General features: G+C 42.1%; 1 protein-coding gene and 1 long non-coding RNA gene across 9 annotated transcripts in view; one reads left to right on the top strand and one right to left on the bottom strand.

The window, feature by feature from the left end:
- Positions 1–19,376, top strand: part of mylk4a (myosin light chain kinase family, member 4a) — a 32,610-nt gene extending 13,234 nt beyond the window's left edge. For 2 of the 8 annotated variants that reach the window (XM_019878875.1, XM_019878874.1), the window contains 14 exons: positions 6,101–6,238; positions 7,160–7,244; positions 7,406–7,790; positions 8,481–8,767; positions 9,432–9,537; positions 10,000–10,093; positions 10,413–10,522; positions 11,595–11,736; positions 11,815–11,885; positions 11,960–12,088; positions 12,718–12,870; positions 12,940–13,018; positions 13,126–13,180; positions 13,481–13,846. In XM_019878875.1, the coding sequence (XP_019734434.1) occupies positions 6,101–6,238; positions 7,160–7,244; positions 7,406–7,790; positions 8,481–8,767; positions 9,432–9,537; positions 10,000–10,093; positions 10,413–10,522; positions 11,595–11,736; positions 11,815–11,885; positions 11,960–12,088; positions 12,718–12,870; positions 12,940–13,018; positions 13,126–13,179 (1,833 nt within the window). In that variant the 3' untranslated portion in view covers position 13,180; positions 13,481–13,846. Of the gene's footprint in view, positions 1–1,663; positions 3,030–6,100; positions 6,239–7,159; positions 7,245–7,405; positions 7,791–8,480; positions 8,768–9,431; positions 9,538–9,999; positions 10,094–10,412; positions 10,523–11,594; positions 11,737–11,814; positions 11,886–11,959; positions 12,089–12,717; positions 12,871–12,939; positions 13,019–13,125; positions 13,181–13,480; positions 13,848–14,587; positions 14,771–19,257 lie in introns of those variants that run through there. The other 6 variants (XM_019878872.1, XM_019878871.1, XM_019878869.1 and 3 more) reach the window with 6 other exon arrangements.
- Positions 10,100–19,420, bottom strand: LOC109521200 (uncharacterized). Its single transcript, XR_002169310.1, has 3 exons — positions 19,370–19,420; positions 18,418–18,561; positions 10,100–10,415 (listed from the first exon to the last, which is right to left on the bottom strand). It is a non-coding gene; the product is annotated as an uncharacterized LOC109521200 (long non-coding RNA).
- Positions 19,421–21,773: the final 2,353 nt, after the last annotated feature.

Below are 21,773 nucleotides of genomic sequence, written 5' to 3'. Positions count from 1 at the left end.
ATTACAGTGTGGCAAATTTGGCCGGGGTCACTCTGGCTCAGTTTGCAGTCCGTGCCTCTGACATTGTCAAGTGTCATCGCGGTGGCTGGAGTGGGCCATATTGCCGCTAAACTGCATCAGGATTTAGAATTTACGATTATTTGAGTCAGTCGCTGATAGTGTAGCGTTCGCCTGACTTGTGTGCGGGCAGCGTGGAGTTGTTTCCCACTCAGTGACGATGTGGGCATGAATGGTTGAAATGTTTCTACTGTGTATGGTCCCTGTGACTGACTAGTGACAAGTTTGGGGTGTAGTCAGCCTTTTTGCCTGAAATCAGATGGGATAGGCTCCTTCATGGATTATTTGAATCACTTCAACTATGGTGTCTACAGTTTGTTGACAAGGGTTTCCTTTATGACGTCAATATCTTGTTTCTGCCATGAGTGGCAAGTCTGTCTGGATCCAGCCGCATGCATTGTGTTTGAGAGGGAATGTGGGTTATGTTCTTATTACAAGTGCGCAGTTAAAATGAGCTCTTTCCTAGTGGTTGTCAGTGGCTGTGTTTGTCAGTGAGCTGGGTCATGATAAATCATTCGTGTCAGCCTTCTCTTTTTTTCAGCAGGCAGACCAGTTATCTTACTCTACTGTATGTCCCTGAAAGATGGATGGAATCACGGGTCCATTTTCACATTCCCCCGATAGTGTTTGGACTACAACATGGCTTTTTTTTTAATGTGTCTAAAGTATTATATACACTATTGAGTCAAGTGACACCAACTTAAGGAATGACACTAACTTGTATCATCTGTGGAGACATGCGTGAGACAAAACAACTAATTAGCCCAATTATGTGTGTCTGCTACCATAGTGGCGCTCAGCCCAAGATGAGCCTCTGAGTATCTGCGTTATTTTTTTCCTACTTGACCTACAAAATCAGGTAAACTAAATTGGAGGCAAATTCTGCTTATGTTACACCTCTGTACATGGTTAATTTGTGTAGTATGCTTTACTTTGCAAATAACACCTACCTTGCTTTGATGGCAAGGTAGGTGTTATATGCAACTAGCAAATTAACTTGCTAAGGTGCTTGCTAATTTGATAAAACTTAATGATGACACTAAATGATAACATCGAGCTTTTTAATAAGATTGCTGGCTAAATATTTGTGCTAATATGATTACAGTGATCCCTCGCTATTTCGCGGTTCGTTGATCGCGGCTTCAGTGCATCACGGATTTTTTCAAACATTGATTATTTATTTATTTTATTTTTTTAAGTCCGCAAAAAGTCCACGAGAAACAGCGAAAGTCAGCAAAACAACAGCGAGTCACATAGAGCAACATATACAGTACTACATGTATATGTTTACTGTATTTTGTTATTCATAAACTAACCTAACTTATACATGTTTAAATCTATTAGTATACAGCATTAAGTCATGTTACTTCAAAATTTACTTCTACATGCATGTATACCATTAAACTTGGCCTTATAAATATTATGTACATGTACCTATATGGAGGGGGGGTGGCTACTTCGCGGATTTTCGTTTATCGCGGGTGGTTTTGGTCCCCATTAACCGCGATAAACGAGGGATTACTGTACTAATAAAGTTGATAACCTGCCAACTACTTTAGCTAAATTCCTAGTATGACTACCTAACAAGTTTTGCTAACATATGAGATGATAAATTGCTAACATACTAATTAGCTAATTTGCCAACATAACAGCAAACATTAAATCAGCAAATGGCTACCTAATGAAGTTGCTTGTATAACTAAAAAACCAACATACTAACATGCTGACTAGTGAGCTCAGTTGTTCATATAACTAAAGAGCTAACTTACATGCTAACTGGTGAGCAAAGTTGATCACATTTGATTTCACTTTCATCATAATTACATGAATAAAACACAATCTTGCCAACATTGGAAATACAATAGGTTTCTATTGTGACCAAACTGTCACATAACTTGCACCCCTTCAGTTCCTCAAAAAGTGAGTTTAATTTGGTGTCTTTGCCCTTTCATTCGCAAACAAGACTGATCATCTTTCTGTGCCACCCAAGTAGTGTGCACAGTTTTTGACACCAGGCAGGCGAGTGATGCTGGTGAGCTTAGCACTTAGGCTCTCAAATGTCTCATAGGCTGAGCAATGCCAAGCTCCCTCCCCAAACACTTGACCCATGCTGACGCAGTCTATCCATTTACTTTTAGGTCCGCGGGCTCACTGCAATCCCAATAGTGTGGGCAGCAGGAGGCACCAGGAATATTGCACGAGAGAACTACAGCTTCACTGGATGGTTTATTGCATGTTTATTTTTAGGTTCTTCACTGATCTTTTGCAGTCGAGATTGCTTGTGACAGATCCTTTCCAACCCTTTAATCCTTTTTTTCCGGCGTGTTGATTGACAAGTTTGCACACCTGACGGGAGCACTGAAGGGTAGCGCTGGCTCCAATCGTTACAGACGTCTTTCCGTCTGTTTCACGGACGTTACCGATTGCCCAATTGTCTCGAGTTGGTGTCTTGACGTGATTTTTTTTTCACTGCAAGAGCCATGACTTCCTTTATGAAGACAACCGGTCTGGGTAAGCGGGTGGGCGAAAGCAGCAGTTTTGACCTCATCCAAAATCGAATCGAATCTTTGAGTGGCAAGATGGACAAGCTCATCAACCTTCAAGAGAAAGTCCTTGTCCGGCTTGATGCCAAGTCCAGTGGTATTGAAAAGGAAGAGAAGGAGTATGTCAAGAGCCACATCTCACGTGGGGAAGTCTCCCAGTCGCAGGGACGAGACGTCAAAGACATATACCAGGAAATGAGCACCATCATGTTGGCGGTCAATCACAGGTCTGAGATTCAAGCTCAGAAGCTGGAGGGAATGGAGAAACTGGTCCTCAGCATGCAGCAGGTGATCAGCTTCATCGGAGAGACGATCAAGAGCTCCAGGGTTATGGAGCTCATGTTCAAAGGTCCCGGTGACAACAAGGGAAACAAAGGAAAGCAAGTCTCAAAGAGGAAATCATCAGACACAATAAAAAAGTCAGACAAGGTGAGAAATACCCAAATAACGCAGCGTCATTTGTTGGTTGCCATTGTAGTCCAGGTATCACTTCTAACATCTTTCTGCTGATTTTGGTAGAGTCTCATCTCGTCTTAAAAAATCATGTGAAATGGATTATAGCAGCAATGTTCTGAGTTTACACGTGGCCTAGCTTGTGAGGTAAATTTGCAGTGTTTTTTTTTTTTTTTGCATGTGCACACTCTTAGCAGGGCTTGACCTGACTGGAGTGAGAGGAGATGCCAAGGTGCCAAGTGTGGCACGACAAGTGACTTCAAGATCAGGGGTGAAATGTGACGGGCCTCTTTAAAAATTGGTTTTTCTGTATCTGAGCCGCAGTGTGTGTGGTGTGAAAGGATGCAAATCCCTTTGATACATTGGGAGTCCAGTGTCAGCAGTGTGATGAGACTGAAACGCTCTTGTTCTTGCTTTGACACACTTTTGACCGTCTTTTTGTTGTCTTTGTTGTTCCTTGAAAGTTCCACATCAGAGACATTTGATACGAGTGCCAAATTACATTGCATACCGCTGTTTCATCATCGGCACAAATTAAACAAAATGGTGTGTTGAAGGTGCTCACTTTGATTTTGTCAAGCGGCTGCATACAATAGAATCATCTGGTTTTGGATACAAGTAGATACAGGTCGCTGGTGTCAAGCCAGAATCTCCTCACAATTTGTTAAATGTAATATTTTTTCACAAATCTACACAATTGGTCTGTCCACATGAGTGTGTCTAATTGTTCCAAATTATCCAACAATCTATTATGGAAAATGGCTTGATGTCTTGATCTCCTGAAAAGTGTCTATTTTGGAGCTATGGGGATCCCGCCCGATGCCAGCCAGGGGGTTCTTGTTTTATTGACGATGATCCTGACATATGCTGTTATGAGGTTTCCAGTGGTGTGCATAGAACAAGGTTGTAGAAGTAGATTTTGTGGTCATGTCGCACAAGAATGCACTTTTACCGCTGTGCTTTAATGTTTTTGATTATATCCATTGCGATTTGCAAGCTATTCCAAGAATTGTTATGATGTTCATAAAAGTGAAAAATTCTTCATCTGCAAGAAATGTTCCCTGGCTCATGCCCCACCTCTCCACAGAATAGATTATTTTTGCCAACAAAACAATCATCACTGTCCGTGGCGGATCTCCTAAAAAATGCTATCATAGTCACTAACACATCTTGAAGTGTTTTCTTTTTTTGGCATCAAGAGAAACTGGCGCCCTCAAATATGTTATCAGTATGCACCTATCATGACTTTATGTAACCAAAAACAAAGATTAGCAGTAAGGTTGTCACCTCCATGAGAATATTATTATGTCACAGTGCAACACAGCGGAATGAAGAATGTAGACGATATCAACATCTTGAAGGCACGTCATGTATCCAAGGTGACAAGCAATGGATTTGGTCTGCCAAGTGCATTGCTACCGTGTGGTGTGTGACTCACGTTTCAGGGAATTTCTGTTGTCCCTTCAACTCTGTCCTTGTTTCCCACCACAGGTGCGACATTCCTAAATTTCTGTCAAGTAATTTCTGTTACTCTTGCATCTCCCAGTCCGTGATTTGATCTGCAGCAAGTGTCGCTGTCACCGGGGGAAACACGGCACCGGAAATATCCCGTGCGCTGTGTTTACCTCACGGTAGCAAATGTGAGACCCCTCCGGTGGGTTCAAGACAGGTTTTTTTTCCATGCTAACCTGACCGCTCAGCGTTTAGTGAGTTTCCTCAGCTGCGGCATTTGGACCGGGGCCGACCGTCACTTGTAATATTTTCCACTCAGGGTGAGACTCCCAACGCTTTGCATTCTACGGCTGAGTGCAACAAGCGATAAGCTATAAATTCGCTGGCCCGCTGCCGTCAATCCAACTGCCATGAATAGTCAAAGGCATGCTGTCATACCGAACAGCGCACGCATGAGTGGAACCTGAAAAACAAAGGAAATTGTTGCTTATTTTTGTGCTACCGTAATGATCCATGTGTTTCCATGATTGTGTCTCTAATGTCATCACATCTACTTGTTGTCATTGACTAGTGAGGGAGTCGAGCATTCACATTAGTGATTTTGTGTGTCAAAAATAATTTCCAACATTGACACATCACCTTGGACTGTTCACCAGTCACGTTCCCATTTGTGGACAATTTAGAATCTTCAGTCATTCTAAATGCAAGTTTCTGGAAGACGCAGAGGTGTCAAACCCAGATCCAGAAAGTAAAAACTCGGCCACAGTTCTGATTCAGACACAGGTGCTTCGACTCCACCTGCCTGCGGCACCAAGCACCAAAAGCCGAACTGTGACAGGGTTTTGATTTTCCGGATGTGGATTTGACACCTCTGGGAATGTGGGAGGAATAGTACTTGTGGAAAACCCAGACATGCAATGGGACTTTTCATTATTCCACCAGAATGACTTAAGTCAAAGCCCAGAAAAATACAAATCCAGTAATGTAACGGCATTACTAGAAGAGTGGACACTGAGTAGTCAGCTTAACGTTTCAGGAACTTGGTGTTCTTTTCAGGAACGTTTTGTTCTTGACACTTGTAGTTCATGAAACTAAAATGTTCCAGTCAGACATGTTACGAGGTGCTGGCATCAGCCCAAAGGTTCCTGGGCCCCATGAAGTAAGTTGAGTACTCCCCTGCCGCCGTCCCTTTTAGCCAGGGACACGATAGCTTACCCCGGAGGTGCATTTATATCGTGATGTTTTTCATTTGGTTGGGTATGTACAAGTAATTTCCACACACATTTCTGACATACTGTTTGCAAAAATTAACTTTACGTCATCGCCACAGGAATTAAAATCCTTTGTAAGCCGGGGACCCCGTATCAACCTCCAATCAGACTGCCTTGACGCCATCTCCTATATTGCTCATAACCCTTAAGGTTCATGTTTACATATCTGCAAAAACAGAATTACAGTCCAAACTTTAAACAATTTCTGTTTTCAGTTAAATTCATTTGTCCTTCTGTGTACATGACATACCACTCATCTGTCTGTATTTGCGCTCGTGTATTGTTGTAACCCTACTAAGCGCTGCCATCTTGTCTTTTTACTAGAAAACTACCTCTAACAAAGCCAAAAAAGGGAATGAAGACATAACTGCTGTTTGCGAGCCCGCTACTCTCCTGTCATCTCACAGGACAAAGCTCCACGGACCAAAGCGTTACCTCGCCACTCGCAAATATGGAACTTTTGTAGGTCTACTGACGTTCAAGAAGCGCCGTGCCTCTGTATTTTTCGGAATCTGCACTTTTGTGCCTCCTTAATTTTTGCACCTGATCGTTTATAAGTGTACCGTATTTTCCGCACTATAAGGCGCTTTGGATTATAAGGCGCACCTTCAATGAATGGCCTATTTTAAAACTGTTTTCATATATAGGGCGCACTGCATTATAAGGTGAATAGAGGCTAGAATAGTGACTGCGGTTGCGCTATGCATCCACTAGATGGTGCTACGCTACAGGAATACAATACAATACATTACAGCTTTAGTTAGACAGAACCTTCACAACCTGCTGCAGCTGTCACAAAGCCATTAGAACGGATCACAAACACGAACATGAATACAAATGGCATTACAAAAAAATAATTGAAAGACAAAAGTTATGAAGACGATTCAACAAAAAGGCACACAAACCTCCTGGGCTGACATCCACAAGGGTCTAAAATATTCTTAGAAGTCTTGCTTGTCTCCTCCTTCCTTCGTTTAGTTAGTAGTTAAACGATGCTTTTAGTATTATTTTTGTTTCATAATGACTGCGCAGCGCTAATAAAGTAGTTGTCTGTTTAAATGTGTGTTGGGACTGAACATGTCAATTAGTGTCAGGCAGAAAACCCTTTTAGGTTCCAATTGGTTCCTGCTAATAATCACCACTAGATGGCATAGGAACATTAACAAGCAACAGCTCAATGGTGAACGTAAAGAGTTAGTGTCTTTATATTAGGCGCATCGATTATAGGGTGCACTGTCAGCTTTTGAGAAAATTTAATTTTAGGTGCGCCTTGTAGTGCGAAAAATACAGTAATTTTGTGTATTTCTTCAAATGAAATGCATTCTACTGTGTAGCTGCCCATTTGGGAGAGTCTATGATTTTTAAAGACTTGTACTTTCACAGTTCAACGACCACAGTAACGATGGCGCAGAGAGGCCCGGTTTGACCCCCAAAGCCCAAAAGACGATGAACCCCCCAGACACTGCAGGTAGATAGGAGTTGGTCTTATATACTAAATCAATTCTACATATGCTCTAAATGAGCCCCAAAATATAAATCTATTAGGTTTATTGTAAACTCCTCTGTTCCTATAGACATGGCTCAATGAAAATGCTTATTCTTTTTGTTTGTTTGTTTTTTTTTCTGTAGGTGTCTCACTGAAGAAGCAGGCACTGCTTCGAGAAGAGGTGCAGAAACTCAACAGGGAGAACGCAGAGAAGTCAACTCAGCAGTTTAGCGCCGTGTTTTTGAATCTGGAAGCTGACGTCCCAACAGGCAGTGATTCCCGAAGCTATCAAGAGGCGGGGCTTGGTGCTGGAGAGGATGAGGAAAATGATCCTGATGAAGACGTGTATGTTACTGAGGAGGTGGTTGAAGTGCAGGAGGTGGTTGAGGTAGTTCAAGAGGAAGAGGATGAGAAAGCACTAAAGGAGGATGAGGTGGAAGAAGTGGTGAAAGAAGTGATAGAAGAGGTGGAGGAACTCACAATAGAAGAATCACAAACGTCCGAGTCTGACAATCCAACAGATCCAAGGTAGTGAATGCTTTATGCCAATTTCCACAATCCAATCCAATCCACTCCAATCCAATCCAATCGGACTCTATTTGTTATAGGACTTTAATTCAAGTGCGTTGAAGAAAGCAATAACTACATAACACCACACAAAAGTAATTGAAAATAAAAATGATTGGTTTAATTTACAGGCGTCAAACTCAACGCCGGGGGGCCAGATCCGGCCCGCCACATCATTTTATGGGGCCCTCGAAAGCAAGTCATGGGTGTCAACTGGCATGATCCTTCTTAAAATGTGCACCGAACTGTCAAATTGTCATGTGTAATAAATAAGAAGTGATATTATCCAATAATTTTGTCCTGTTTACACTCACTTGAACAATAATTGACCAATTATAGTGAACTGATTTCAAAATGAATAATCCCAATAATTTGTTGTGCACAAATAATGCGATGAGACGATTAAAAGTGTTTGTCGTTTCAACCGTCATAGAACGGCCCTCCGAGGGAAGACTAAACTCCGAAGTGGCCCAAGACAAAAATGAGTTTGACACCCCGGTTTCATTTTACAACTACAAAGTAGTTCATACATTTATAATCATATTTTACAATAGTACTAGTATTGTAATATAACATTACTGTACATTTACTTCATGCAGCATGTAAAATAAGTTCAGTGACTGTAAGTCACTCACATTTACATTGTTGCAGCAGGGACGATTGTGAAGCCACCTTCCTGGACACCCAAATGGAGGTCAGCGTTACCGCCACCGCCTCCTTTCAGACTGAAGAACTGGTGGTGGTGGAGGAATACACTGAGGTCCTAGAAGTGGAGAAGGACGAGGACAAGGAGGAGCAGGAAGACTGGGCCGTCTTCCAGGCGGACGGCGTTGAGTTCCAATTTGATCTGAAAGAGAGGTTGGCGCGGGAGAAGAAAGAAAACAAAGCCAAGCCCGAGGAACAAAAGGAGCCCGGGGATGAAGTGCAATACTTTATTGGTAAATCAGCACATTTTAGATCACAATTGATGGTTTTGAGGAAGTGGGTGCTATACGTGATCCACCAAGACATGCTTGGATGAGAGGTGTGGGCAAACACAGTTACGATGGCTGCAAATATTTACTTTAACTTTCTCTTCATGTTTGTCTAATGGCCAGGTGTCCCCATATCTTTGCCCATATGTTGTATTTTCACAAGTCAGGCATTGATTCTACATGTTTTTAATGGAATGGGTAGCAATTGGCCTATCCATTTACCACTCCATATTTCCCTCATTCATGAACAAGACCCCAAGTTCCTTGAACTTCTCCATTTGGCACAATCTCTTCCCTGACCTGGGGAGGGACCAAATATTAATGACCCCCCCCCCTGCCCCAAAACTAAAACAATAAAACTGAAGAGGGAGCTTTTTGTTCACGAGGAAACACATTCCACATTTTTGGGGCAATAGCTTACAAGGCTCCATCACCTTAAGTGTTGAAGTTCCTGTGACAAACATTAATAAAAACGGACTCGGTCGACTGAAGTGACCTAGCAGGAAATTAAGACGATAGCAAATGACAAAAGACTGCAAAAAATAGAGATATATTGTAGCTGCTCGACAATGGCAGTCAATGACAAGGAAATGTTGTTAACACGGATTATGTCTTCGCTCCACTTTAGACAGCACTCCTCCGCCGGCAGCGCCGTTTAATCACCGCATCGTGTCGGCCAAGCCCAACCAGATCAGCAACTTCTACACCATCAATTGGCAGGAGGTCTTGGGCGGGTGAGAGATGCTCTTCAAATCCAGTATGAATTTCAAACAAAAAGAATGATGATGGCATGTTTATGTTTCGGTGAAAGGGTTCATACTTTCCCTCCCCACGATGAAGCCTTGTATAACCTGCCCCCACTCCCCCGTCCCCCTCCTCACCTTTTCCGCTTCATGACTCTAGAGTCTTGCCGTCTATTTTTATTGCCGGACTGAGCGGTATGTGAAACTGTATCTCTGGTGCCAGCTGCTTGCTAATCACTAAGTGTGAATCCACATCTTCAAAGCGGAGGGACCAGCGAGCTCCGCTGTAATGAAATAACAGATTAGGCTTGTTTGTTTGCGCCGAGATCATCAATTCTTTTCATTAACACGCGGGGAAAGCCATCAACAAGTGGTTGCTCGGTGAGAACAACATGGCGGTTAGCGCCTCGACTTCCAGTGTAATTTGTCTCCCTATCTTGTCTTTCTCCTAAGGGGCCGTTTTGGTCAAGTGCACAAATGTGTTGAAAACTCATCTGGTCTGACGTTAGCAGCCAAAGTCATCAAGGCCAAGTCCCAGAAAGAAAAGGTACAGCCCCGCTCATGCGCATCACTATCACGATGGACTGCTCTTGCTTGATACCCAGAAGGCTACTCGATCATGCGATATAAAAAGCCAAAGGCTCATTTACGGTCTTTAGCACGCGCTCGTAGAACAGGAGACAGTGAAGGGATCTTAACCGTCGAGGGGCGAAATACTTGACCTCGAAGTGATGACGCTGCGGCTGCTGCTGCTTATGATGATGATGATGATGCATTGTGTGGCATCACCATAGATGAGAACAGATTGTCGTTGTCCTGCTTCCTTCTCGACTTGTCTTCTGACTCCTGTGTTGATTTCTTACCAGGAGCTGGTGAAAAACGAGATCCAGGTTATGAACAATCTGGACCACGCCAACCTGATCCAGCTATACGCGGCATATGAGTCCAGGAATGACATCATCCTCGTGCTCGAATAGTAGGTTCTATCCTTTCCACATTCTCCGCTGACGCTAATGGGGATTACCTTTAATCCTTTGGTGTTCAAGAGTTGATCTCCTGAACCTTCTGGGAACCATTTTTTTTGTAACTCAAGTGGGACATTGCATATGCATAAGGATCAGATGAATTCTGCTACCAAATGCACTGCCTTCTAAAAGTATTGCAACGGCCAGGTCAATCATTTTGTTTTTGTTGTATACTGAAATGAATTGGGTTTCAGATCGAAAGATGAATATGAGACAAAAGTTTGTGTGCCAAAGTATTGGAATGAACATGATGACATGAACTTGAAGTGAATAATATTGAACATTTGGTGGCATAACCCTGACTTACAATAACTGCATCAAGCCTGCGAGCATTTGACTGTTGTAATGTGAAATGCTCTTCCAAGGCCTATACAGAGGCCTCTCTCAGTTCTTGTTTGTTTCCGGGGGTTTCTCTCTTCAGGATGTAAAATGTATGCTTTATTGGGTTGAGGTCTAGTGATTGACATGGCCAATCTAAGCCTTTGCATTTCTCCACTGATGATGAAGTCCTTTGTTGTGTTGACAATGTGTTTTGGGTCATTGTCTTGTTGCATGATGATTCTTCTCCTGATTAATTTGGACGCATTTTTCTGTAAATTGCCAGACGAAAAGTTTTGTAGTGAGCGCATTCCAGAAGCAGCCAAGCCCAAGGCATGACGTTACCTCCACCGTGCTTCACAGATGAGCTTGGTTGTAGTGATCATAGGAGCATCCTTTGTTTTGTCATATCTTGGGCTTTCCATCACTTTGGTAACATCAGTCCATAAAACTTTGTTTCAAAGATTTTGTGCCTCATCACTGCACTATTTTGGAAAATCCAATCTGGCCTTCTGATTTTTTTTCTATCGATGAGTGGTTTGCATTTTGTGGTATGGCATGTATGTTTCTTTAACTCATTCACTGCCAAAGACGTTTTTAAACGTCTTTTCAGAATTGTCTGGTACTGAATGAGTTAATAGACCTTACAGATTTTTTTTTCTGATGGATTGACTGATTTATTGTTTTTTACCATCCTTTTGCCAGCGTGGGTGGAGGCGAGCTGTTTGACAGGATAATTGATGAAAACTACACGTTAATGGAGCTGGATGCTGTGGTGTTCATCAGGCAGATCTGTGAGGGCCTGCAGCATATGCACAAAATGTACATCATCCATTTGGACTTAAAGGTAACTTGAATGCACACAAAGTTATTTCTTATTTGATGCATTAAGTATACATGAAGGTGGATTTTTCTTTCATTGCAGCCAGAAAACATCCTATGCGTAAGCAGGGTCACGAATAAAATCAAGATCATCGACTTTGGTCTCGCTAGGATGTAAGTGTTCGCTTTTGCTTTTGTAATCTGGACATTTTTGTTGACGTCACTCGTGCGGTTCTTTTCTCAAATAGATACAAACCGAGGGAGAAGCTGCGAGTCAATTTCGGGACTCCAGAGTTTCTGGCCCCTGAAGTGATCAACTATGACTTTGTGTCATTTAACACAGACATGTGGAGCCTTGGTGTCATCACATACATGCTGTGAGTATACATTACATGTTGCGATACCACCCTATTTCTCTTTAATTTCAATTAATTAAAAAAAAAGGGGGGGGGGGCGCTTGAGGGCACAAATTAGTTTGCTCCACAAATTCTGCCTGCAATAAATATGTCCTCTGATAAAGACAGACAAATCTTGATCGGATCTGCAAGTTAAGCTAAAATTAATTTAGTTTAAATTCAATCAGATTTTTTTGCATTTAAAAAGACATTACATCATGATCAAATTTTTTTATAACCATTTTTGGGAGCACTGTGAAACTGTGGTGAACACTTCTGCCTCAGCCTTACAGTCAAAAGGTTCCTCTGCTCAGGCCCTGAGTGGAGTTTGCACGTTCTCCCCACGCTTGCTCCCCATGTTTTTTCCAGGTATTCCAGCTTCCTCCCACGTGCCAAAATCATGTTTGGTTCATTCAAGACTATATGAGAGTTGAAATGTTTAATTGTTTTTTATTTTGTCTGTATGTGCCCTGCAATTCACTCCCAGCCAGTCCAGTGTGGATGCCGCCTCTGGCCCCATGTCAGCTGGGAACCAAACCCGGGCTGACATGTAAACAATATGCATTAATAAAAATAAACATGCATGGCTGTCTTTGCCCCCTCTTGCTTAGTCTGAGCGGCCTCTGTCCTTTCCTGGGCGATGACGACAACGAGACGCTCAACAACATCTTGGCCTGCCAGTGCAACTTTGAAGAGCAAGAGTTTGTGGACACGTCCGAAGAGGCCAAAGACTTCATCAGCCGGCTACTTGTCATCAATAAAAGGTAGACTTACCTTCAGCGTGATGTCATTTTGCCTCCTAAACCGTGACTGACATGTTAATCATTTTACAGTTGGAGGATGGGAGCGTCCGAGGCCCTGAGACATCCCTGGCTGTCTGACGCGGGCCTTCATCATAAACTTCATACCAAGGTAGTGTCAGCAGTAATATTATTTGCAATGAAACACAACCTGAAAGAACTAAATTGGGGAAAACAGCGCTGTTTACCTGATAACATCAAAGACTCTCTTTCTCACAGAAAACCATGTGCCGATCTCGCCGGTCATCATGTGTGCCCCCAACAGACAGTTGAGGTAAGTTAGAGTGATCACAGCCTGCGGTGGTGGCAAGTCAATCCCAAGGCACATATAGACATCTACTCATTATCCAGCCATAAATTGTCTATAGGAGGGTAACGAAAGTCATTGTAGTTCAGGGGCCACATCTACTCAATCTCAAATGGGCCCGAGGCCAGGCTAGTATATTTGAGGCCTGATAAGCTTATATATACAGTACAGTTCATATTGCAAAGGTGGCAAAGCATTTTCTATGAAGTGGGCTTCCTTTGCTACTGAAACATGGCATTGTCATGTTCCTGTTCTTGCTTTCACCAGCAGGTGGCAGACCGGAGCCCTTCCTGCTGTGTGCACACCTGCTGCCAATTTTGTCATTAGGGAGCCATGTATTTTAAGGACCAACAAACTTTCAGCAGTTTGTCGGAGTATTGTTGACCTTGCTACTGCTGTTGCGCAAGTGATCATTGTTCTAGACCTCTCGCTATTGTCGTGTTTGTTCTGGTTCTCTGGGTTCGATGTTTTTGTAAGTACAGTCTTAGTTTCGTTTTTGTTCTTGCTTCACGTGAAGTGGGTTCTTGGTATTTCGTTTTAGTCTCGGGTTATTTTCTTCCTTGCCTTTTGCAAGCACTTTTGGTTATAGTGTTGTTTTTATTTCCCTGGTCATTATTTCACCAGTGATTTCTGTTTCTACTTTGTCGGTGCGTTTTCGTGTGAATAAATATTTTTTTATTACGGAATTTTGTTTGGTGTCTACCATTCTGGGATCCTAAAACAGTTTTTGGTTTGTTTCGAACAGTGACAGGCATCTTTGAGCTAAGGCAAGTGTATCAACACAGTATCAAATAATGCTTAATAGACAATTTTGGAATGTCAGAGTCGGAGCGACATCAATTGGACAAAATTAGCAACGACTGTTTCTATGATTGGAAAAATAGCACTTAACGTGTTCTCTAGCCCCATGGGCCATCATGCATTTGACAACCACCTCTAGCTCTTGACCTCATTAGGGTCATTCGTGAGTTGCACATTCACACCTTTTTGACAATTCAGAGTCTTTGATGAAGTTGTGGGAGGAAGCTGGAGTATCTGCAGAAAGCCCACGCAAGCATGGGGAGAACATGCTTGCACAACTCCCCACCACCAAGATATAAAAGCCTGAACCACTTCACTGTGAGGCAGACGTGCGAGGCCAAGTCCAAAATCCTCATGAAATGTTTTCAGACTGTCCACTGGAGGGAAGCCTCACTCAAGTTTACAAAGGAAAATTAGTTCTGTGTTCTGGAGGCTGTAGTACACGATATGAAGAAGTCAATGTGAACAGTAGCAAGAGTAGTTAACATTGTATGTGTCAATGTCTTTTTAAGTTTTTTTTAATGTATAAGCAGTTGAAATAGTCAGCGGCATTATGTGACATTTTCTTGTCAGGGCGCCAATAAGATGCGATGACTCCCAGCCGTGGCCACTCCGGACCAAGCTTCCTGTCCCCCTTCCACCACCACCACTTTGAAATAAGTGAATTTATGGCTCACAGTGCCATGATATTTACCCTTTGTTTTTTATGAGAAAGCCTCATTGATTTGGTTGGGATTTAAAAGACAAACACCTTTTACAAACTAATTTTATATATACAGTATATCCAGTATATATATATACCAGTATATATCATCGTCACGTTCTAATAAGACCAATCTCCTATATATATATATATATATATATATATAGTCTTTTTGGAATATTCCTGGCATTAGGTGGAATCCTTGTGTGGAACCTATGTGAGCCTCACTTGCTGTAACAACATTGATTTGAATGTTGACTGTAAATTTTTAAGAGTTCACCCTCACCTAAAAGCTCCATTTGAAGCGTAATCATGCTTCGCTAGACAGCTGCAGCATGATTCATGTTTTGCAACACTGTCTCCAATACAGATAGATGCTCTGTAGGTACATGAGCATTTTTTCAGTTGACAAATAAGAATGAGGGGCGGCACGGTGGGCCAGTGGTTAGCGCATCAACCTCACAGTGCAGAGGTACCGGATTCAATTTCAGCTCTGGCCTCACTGTGGAGTTTGCATGTTCTCTCCGTGCCTGCGTGGGTTTTCTCCGGGTACTCTGGTTTTCTCCCACATTCCACAAACGTGCATGGCAGGTTAATGGAGCACTATAAATTGCTCCCAGGTGTGATTAGGAGCGTGGATGGCGGTTTGTCTACATGCGCCCTGCGATTGGCTGGCAACCAATTTAGGGTGTCCCCCGCCGACTGCCCAAAGACAGCTCGGATAGGCTCCAGCATGCCCTGCGACCCTTGTGAGGATAAGCGGATCAGAAAAATGGATGGATGGAATTAAGAAAAATATAACATCCATGAAGTGTACTGTATGTTGTTGGTGTCACACTTTATAACGGTATTTATTATTTCCAGCAGATCCTATATTTTGTTCTACTTCCTTTCATAACTTTTCTGCTGTGAATTGGGAATTTCTCCATTGCGAGACTAATAAAGGCTTTTTTATCTTATTAAATGATTATACTTGATTACAGAAGCTCCTGTAGGTTTCACCGCTGCTTGTACTTTGCGATGCATCAACAAAATGTCTTATCAGCTGAATGCTTTCATTCTGTGTCAGTGCACAAAAGTAATATTTTTTTTTGTATCTTTTTTTTTCCTTTTCTAAATACTACTGTCTACAAGAGCTGTCAAGTCACAATAGTTCCACCTCATTCGATGCTTGTTTGCCCCGCTGCCACGTGACAGATTCGCCTTCTGTGAAGGCTCACCATATAACTGAAAGGAACACCATCTCCCCACCGTTGCATAATGAGTGGATGACACTCGGGTTAGTACGCACATTTGCAGGCTTTCTCGTTTAAATGCCATCATGTATGTTTGGATTGTTGAAGTTCAATAGGTTACTCACACGATTCAGCATGTTTTCTTTTGTTGAGTGTACACGCATTAAACTGATATTGAGTCTCAAACCTGAGTGGTTTGTTTATTTTCAGCTTGACTCCAGTGTTGGCTCAAGCGCACAGCCATTTGAGAGCCGGTGCTTTTTACCCCATGAAAAATTCCACTTGTTTTCGATTAATTCCACTGCTTTATTACCGGTTGCAAACAAATGAAAACATTGTAAAAGCTCTTCGTGAATCTTAACCCTCTCGTTCTGTTGTGTGGGGATATTTACCTGCTTAAATGTAGAAAATATTTTCTACTGGCCTTAAGTCATTTTTTTTTCAACAGCCTTCCCACACACCTGCTATATTAACCCTCCTTTGGTTTGAGTAAAATTGGCCCTCCTTTTTTAGTACAAACATCTACAGGTCTTGTTTTTGCCTTTAAAAAAAGAAAACAATTTAATTTTGTCATATTGTTGCAACCCCCCTCTCCACTTAATTCCCTTTCATGGTACACTAACGCTGCAGTCATGTTGTGGCTAAAATTGACTCATCTAATTTTTTTTAAGTAAAAATGCTTTAGGATCAACCATTTTTTATTTTCATTCTGTTATAACCTTATTTTAATTTATTTTAATTTGCAGCACCTGACTGCTGCCCCATGCACGTGCATTGTGAAAACATCCACTTAAAAAAAAAAAAAATTACATTAAAAAATATATTTAAAAGTTTGTCAATCTTATATTTTTGATTTGGCAAACACGCTAGTCCCATCAAAGCCAGATATATAACCTGTTATGTATCAAATTGACCCATTGAAAAGAAAACAAACGTAGAACATAAAAAAATAATGTGAAATATCAGATAAGGTAGATATGGGACAGTTTCAGAATAAAAACAAATATCTGATACATCGCTGGTCTCATTCGATTTTAATGTTATGGCCAGTCAATCTTGTCGCGTAAGACTAAAAGAGCATTTTTGTCTCCACGTCCATTTTTTGATTGCTATCCGATGGCCTTGTCTGCGACATTCTCATGCTTTTTTGCTATTTCTGTCCAAATAAATAGACATTTCTCATGGTTCTCCACCATTGAGTGTGCAGCAATCCCTGACTAATGCAGTGGCCAATGTAAAATAAGACCTCAGTGTCCTTTTTTTACAGGACACGGCTGCCTCAAGCAGAATGTATACTTTGTGGTAACGTAGCTTGAAATCGTCACATTCACCTCTCAAAAGTCTCGCATTTTCTGCCCTTCCTGTGACCTCTGCACAAAAAAAAGATCTCCTTTCCAGCTTTTTTTTTCTTCCCCGGCAGGGTACTGTATCTCAGTCAAAGCCTCCTTTTTTCTCAACCATGAGCACCCCACACACTCACCGTTTATTTGCTCAGGTGAATAAATTGTATCACGCGCACACACACACACACACACACACACACACACACACACACACACACACACACACACACACACACACACACACACACACACACAACAGGCTCCCTCAGATGCTCCTTATTAGTTTCAAGGAGTTAGTCACAGGCTTTCATCTCGGGCCTATAAGGAAGTGTTTATGTGCGTCATGTTTGAACAGATCGCGGCTCAGATTACAGGCAGGAGTTTGGATGTTGTCAAAGAATTAAATACACCCCAGGGAGAAGGAGGAATTCATGCAACAGCAACAAAAAAAAAAAGAAATGTTCCGGAGACACACACTGAACGTAATGTGGAGTAGTATTAAAGTAGTGCGGCTTAAATGTTTGAATCCTCTTGTTATGTACATTGGATGGCGATCAAACACTTTTTATAGGGGTGAAAGAAGATGTGACACAAATCAAATACACTGGAAAAAAATGGCGTGTTGAATTAGTGGTTGCACGAAATAAAAGCCTCTGGATCCAGATACATTTTTTTAAGCAAATGTATGGTCCACTTAAAAAAAAAAAAAAAAAGGTGTCCGGATCCATATGCTTTTATTTTGTGTCACCACTTGATGAAATAAAAATGAGTAAATTCAACACAACCTTTTTGTCAATCTATATATTTGTGGGAATGAGTATATAATTTTTTTTCATTGGATACCTTGTTGTATCACTTATTTTGAGAGATCATTAATGCGATCAATGTCTTCATATAAATGATTATAATTATTAACAACACGTAAGTAGAGTTATTTGAAGCCATTTTTTCAAAAGTATGTATCACACTGGTAGCCCTTTACATTAATCAGTACCAAGAAGTACAGTATGTACGTATGTATTTATGGATTGATGGAGAGATTTTGCCATCCTTATTGTAGCATACATTATAAAGCGCATATTGAATTTCAATATTCAGAAGACAAAGTATGACATCAAATACCGTCTCCGACTGATCTCACTGCAGCGATAGCAACCTGCGGGCTGTGCGGTGGCACATATCAATATGTTGGCTGCTGCGCATTTCTTCATCTTGCATTGGCTGACACTTCCCGCTGATATTTACACATCTTCGTGGATCCAACGTCTGCAGAGAGAAAAAGAAATGAAGAGCAATGAAAAATTTTTTTTGGTTGTATACAATTTGCTGGGTCTTGACAGATGAAAATCCATGTTAAAGCGACCTCAAAAAAACGAAATCTTTTTTGCAATAGTTTCACGCTATTTCCACGCATGCTTTTAACCCATTTAAATTTATTTTGAAACCCTGTTCTCACTCTCAATGTAAAAAATAATTTTAAAAAATGGGAGCCTGTCTACAACAAAAAAACTGGGAAAACTCGCCCACAGTTCTTCATATAAGAGGCACAGTGTGTTTGCTTCAAGCCTTATTGTATTTTTCGCGTTGTAGACAAGCTGATGGAAATTAGCATCGCTGTTACAGTAATTCAAACCCTTCAAACAACTGCTACGTTACCACAAATGGAGTGGCAACACAAACTAAAATCATCGACATGTATTGTATTTCCTCTTGTGAAACAATGACTATTGGGCCTATAACTCTTGTGCTTGCTTGAATTAACACTGCATCTCTTCCAGTAGACTAGTCTTGAAAATCTCAGATCTAAAAAGCCGCAAACCACACTATAGCAGGGATTCATTGGATACGGTGTAAAGAATTCATGATATATTTGCTGCATGTTTTTTTTTTCTTTTCTAAGAATATAAAGAACGTTTCCTGACAAAACAGATGAGACTGATTTCTTCCAAATATTCTTTTCAGAAGCCCGAGGGTTGGAAGCCAGCTGCAAGTTCGCGCTGCGAGACCTGGGTCGCAACGGTGAGAAATTCAATTTAGGAGGAGAGAGAGAGAGGAAAAAAAGCGAGTGAGAGACCTGAATGCTCCTCCACCGCCTCGCCTCGACCTGCCCCGCCTTGCCCTCCATCCACATCCCCAGGGGCGATCTCCAAGAGCCAAACCAAAACCAGATGGACTTATTGGGCCTAAAGATAACAAATAGTGCTTGAGTTCCTGTCAGTTAGAGACCACCGGAGCAAAAAAAAAAAAAAAAAAAAAATCCTAGAGCTGGAAAAGGGGGGATTAAAAAAAAAACGTGCTGATGTGGAAATCTTGATCCAGCTGTATAAAATGATATTAAGACATGAAAAAAGGCACACATTGATACTGCAGTCAGCCATCTTGCTTTTGGGCGAAAAAAAAAAATTGCTGACTGAAATCTTTGGGTGGTACAAACAGTTCAGCCAGTACCACCCACACACCGGAGAGGCCACTGGGAGACGAGAAGTTCTCACAGCCTCCCCCTGCAGATCCACCAAAAAAGTGTCCTTTGTAACAGGAGTTTCCTGTATGTAATTAAAAGATATGGAGTCCCCCCGCTGTAGAAAGGAGAAGACGGGGCCACGAGGGGTTGTCGGAGGCTATGGGAAGGGTGAGATTCCAGGTTTCATATAAGATCCCCGGAGCGGATCCTGACGTGAGTCCAAACAGGGCGTGTTCACTAAATGGCGTGCTACAAGGAGGTTGGTAAAACGAGAGAGCTTGCTGAAGGGCAGGTGGTTCTAATTTGACGGTCGGGATTGACATGCAACAAGCATGTCGGTATAACAGTGACGTGTGCATTTTTGGTCCTCCGTAAAAGGTCTCCGGCATTTTTTCAATAAAATAAAAATAGAAAAATGACATGACACTTAACATCCTCTTGTCACACTCTGGTTAAAATGACTTTGTTTTGGCCTGGTATAATGATTTTCTTTTTGGTGGTGTTACTGAAGTCTTTGGGAGACCGAACAATATAATGTGCTGCTTGCAGAGTTCAGTAAACAAGCTACTTCTTTTAAGTTACTTGTCTCAAATTCACTCCCCAACCAACTCATTTTCTGCGAGCAGAGAGGGGAGGAATGAGCAGTTACGCAAGGAAAAAGAGGAGAAGATGGGAGGGAGCAAGATAAGTCACGGCAAACAAGAATGTCTGCTCTGTTGATGAATATGCATTTTCTGAAAAAAAAAACCCAAACAAAAACGTGGTGCCAGCAGGCAGGTGAATGATCATGTGAATAAAACAAAAGGCCATCGTGAAGCCAAGTGACATCCCGGGGAGACTTGCCCTGCGGAGCATTTGCACGCATCACTTTTCGACACGTTCAAATGGCGGCGCTGACACCTGCGGTGAATATGGCGCTTCCTCACGATCGCCTCATCTGCTTGGGCTGCGTGTCATGTCCGAGTTGCTCGCTGCTCAGCCGCTCCCTTGATGACGGCCCTTTTTTCCATCCGGCCTCTATTTAGTTGTCCCTCTGACTCAACCCGATGCCTGCACGGGGTCTCTGCTGAGTCTGCCAGCCCCGCTGAGTTGCCTCTGAAGCTGGATGAGACGCCATCCATCATTGATGCTGCCGTCCCTGCGTGTGCGTGCGTGGGTGCGCGTCGGCCTTATGTGCCTTCGCTATACTTATACTTAAAACAAGACATCTTGTGTCTGTGGTTAGCGTGTGAACAAGATCACATCATTTTAGACCTCTCCAGCTTGATGTATGAACTCCTTCTCGACCTCTTGCACAAGACGTGTGAACTCCCTACCACCCCCTCAGCCATGACATACTGTATGAACTTGTCCTCGGTCGCTCAGCTATGATGAATGAACTTCTCTTTGACTTGTCATCCATGACGTATGAACGCCTCAACCTGTCATACATGACATGAACTTCTTCACCTGTCAACTAAGACGTATGTACTTCTACTCAATCAGGACCTATCAGCTCCTCGTTGACCACTCGGTAATGACCAAAAAACTCCACCACACCCTCTCATCCGTAACATAAATCCTTTGGCTTTTCACCCATGACGTATGAACTCCTCCCATTCCTCATCCGTTACGTATGAAGTCTTCCTCAAATACTCAACCATGACATATCAACACCCCTTTAACTTCTCACCCTTGACGTGTGGACTCACCCATTACCTCACGTCCATTACATGAACTCCTTGACCATTCATTCATGGTGTATGAACTCCTCCTAGATGCCTCAACTGTGCCCAATTAACCTGCCATCCCCTCAGCCACGACATTTGAAGTCTTCCTCGAATACTCAGTTATGAACTATGAATTCCACTTTGACTTCTCATCAATGAAGAATACATTAATTCTTTGATTTCTCTTCCATGGTGATATGAATTCAATCACCACCTCTCGTCCTTAACATGAGCCAGTGAGGTATGAACGCCTCCTTGATCTCTTGTCAGAAACTTCTGAACTTTGACCTCTTGTCCATGAACTCCTC

The sequence above is a fragment of the Hippocampus comes genome, unplaced genomic scaffold, assembly GCF_001891065.2.
Source record: "Hippocampus comes isolate QL1 unplaced genomic scaffold, H_comes_QL1_v1.1 scaffold85, whole genome shotgun sequence".
NCBI classification, from domain to species: domain Eukaryota; kingdom Metazoa; phylum Chordata; class Actinopteri; order Syngnathiformes; family Syngnathidae; genus Hippocampus; species Hippocampus comes.
The sequence above is the reverse complement of the archived record's forward strand: the minus strand, read 5'-3'. Positions and strand labels throughout refer to the sequence as shown.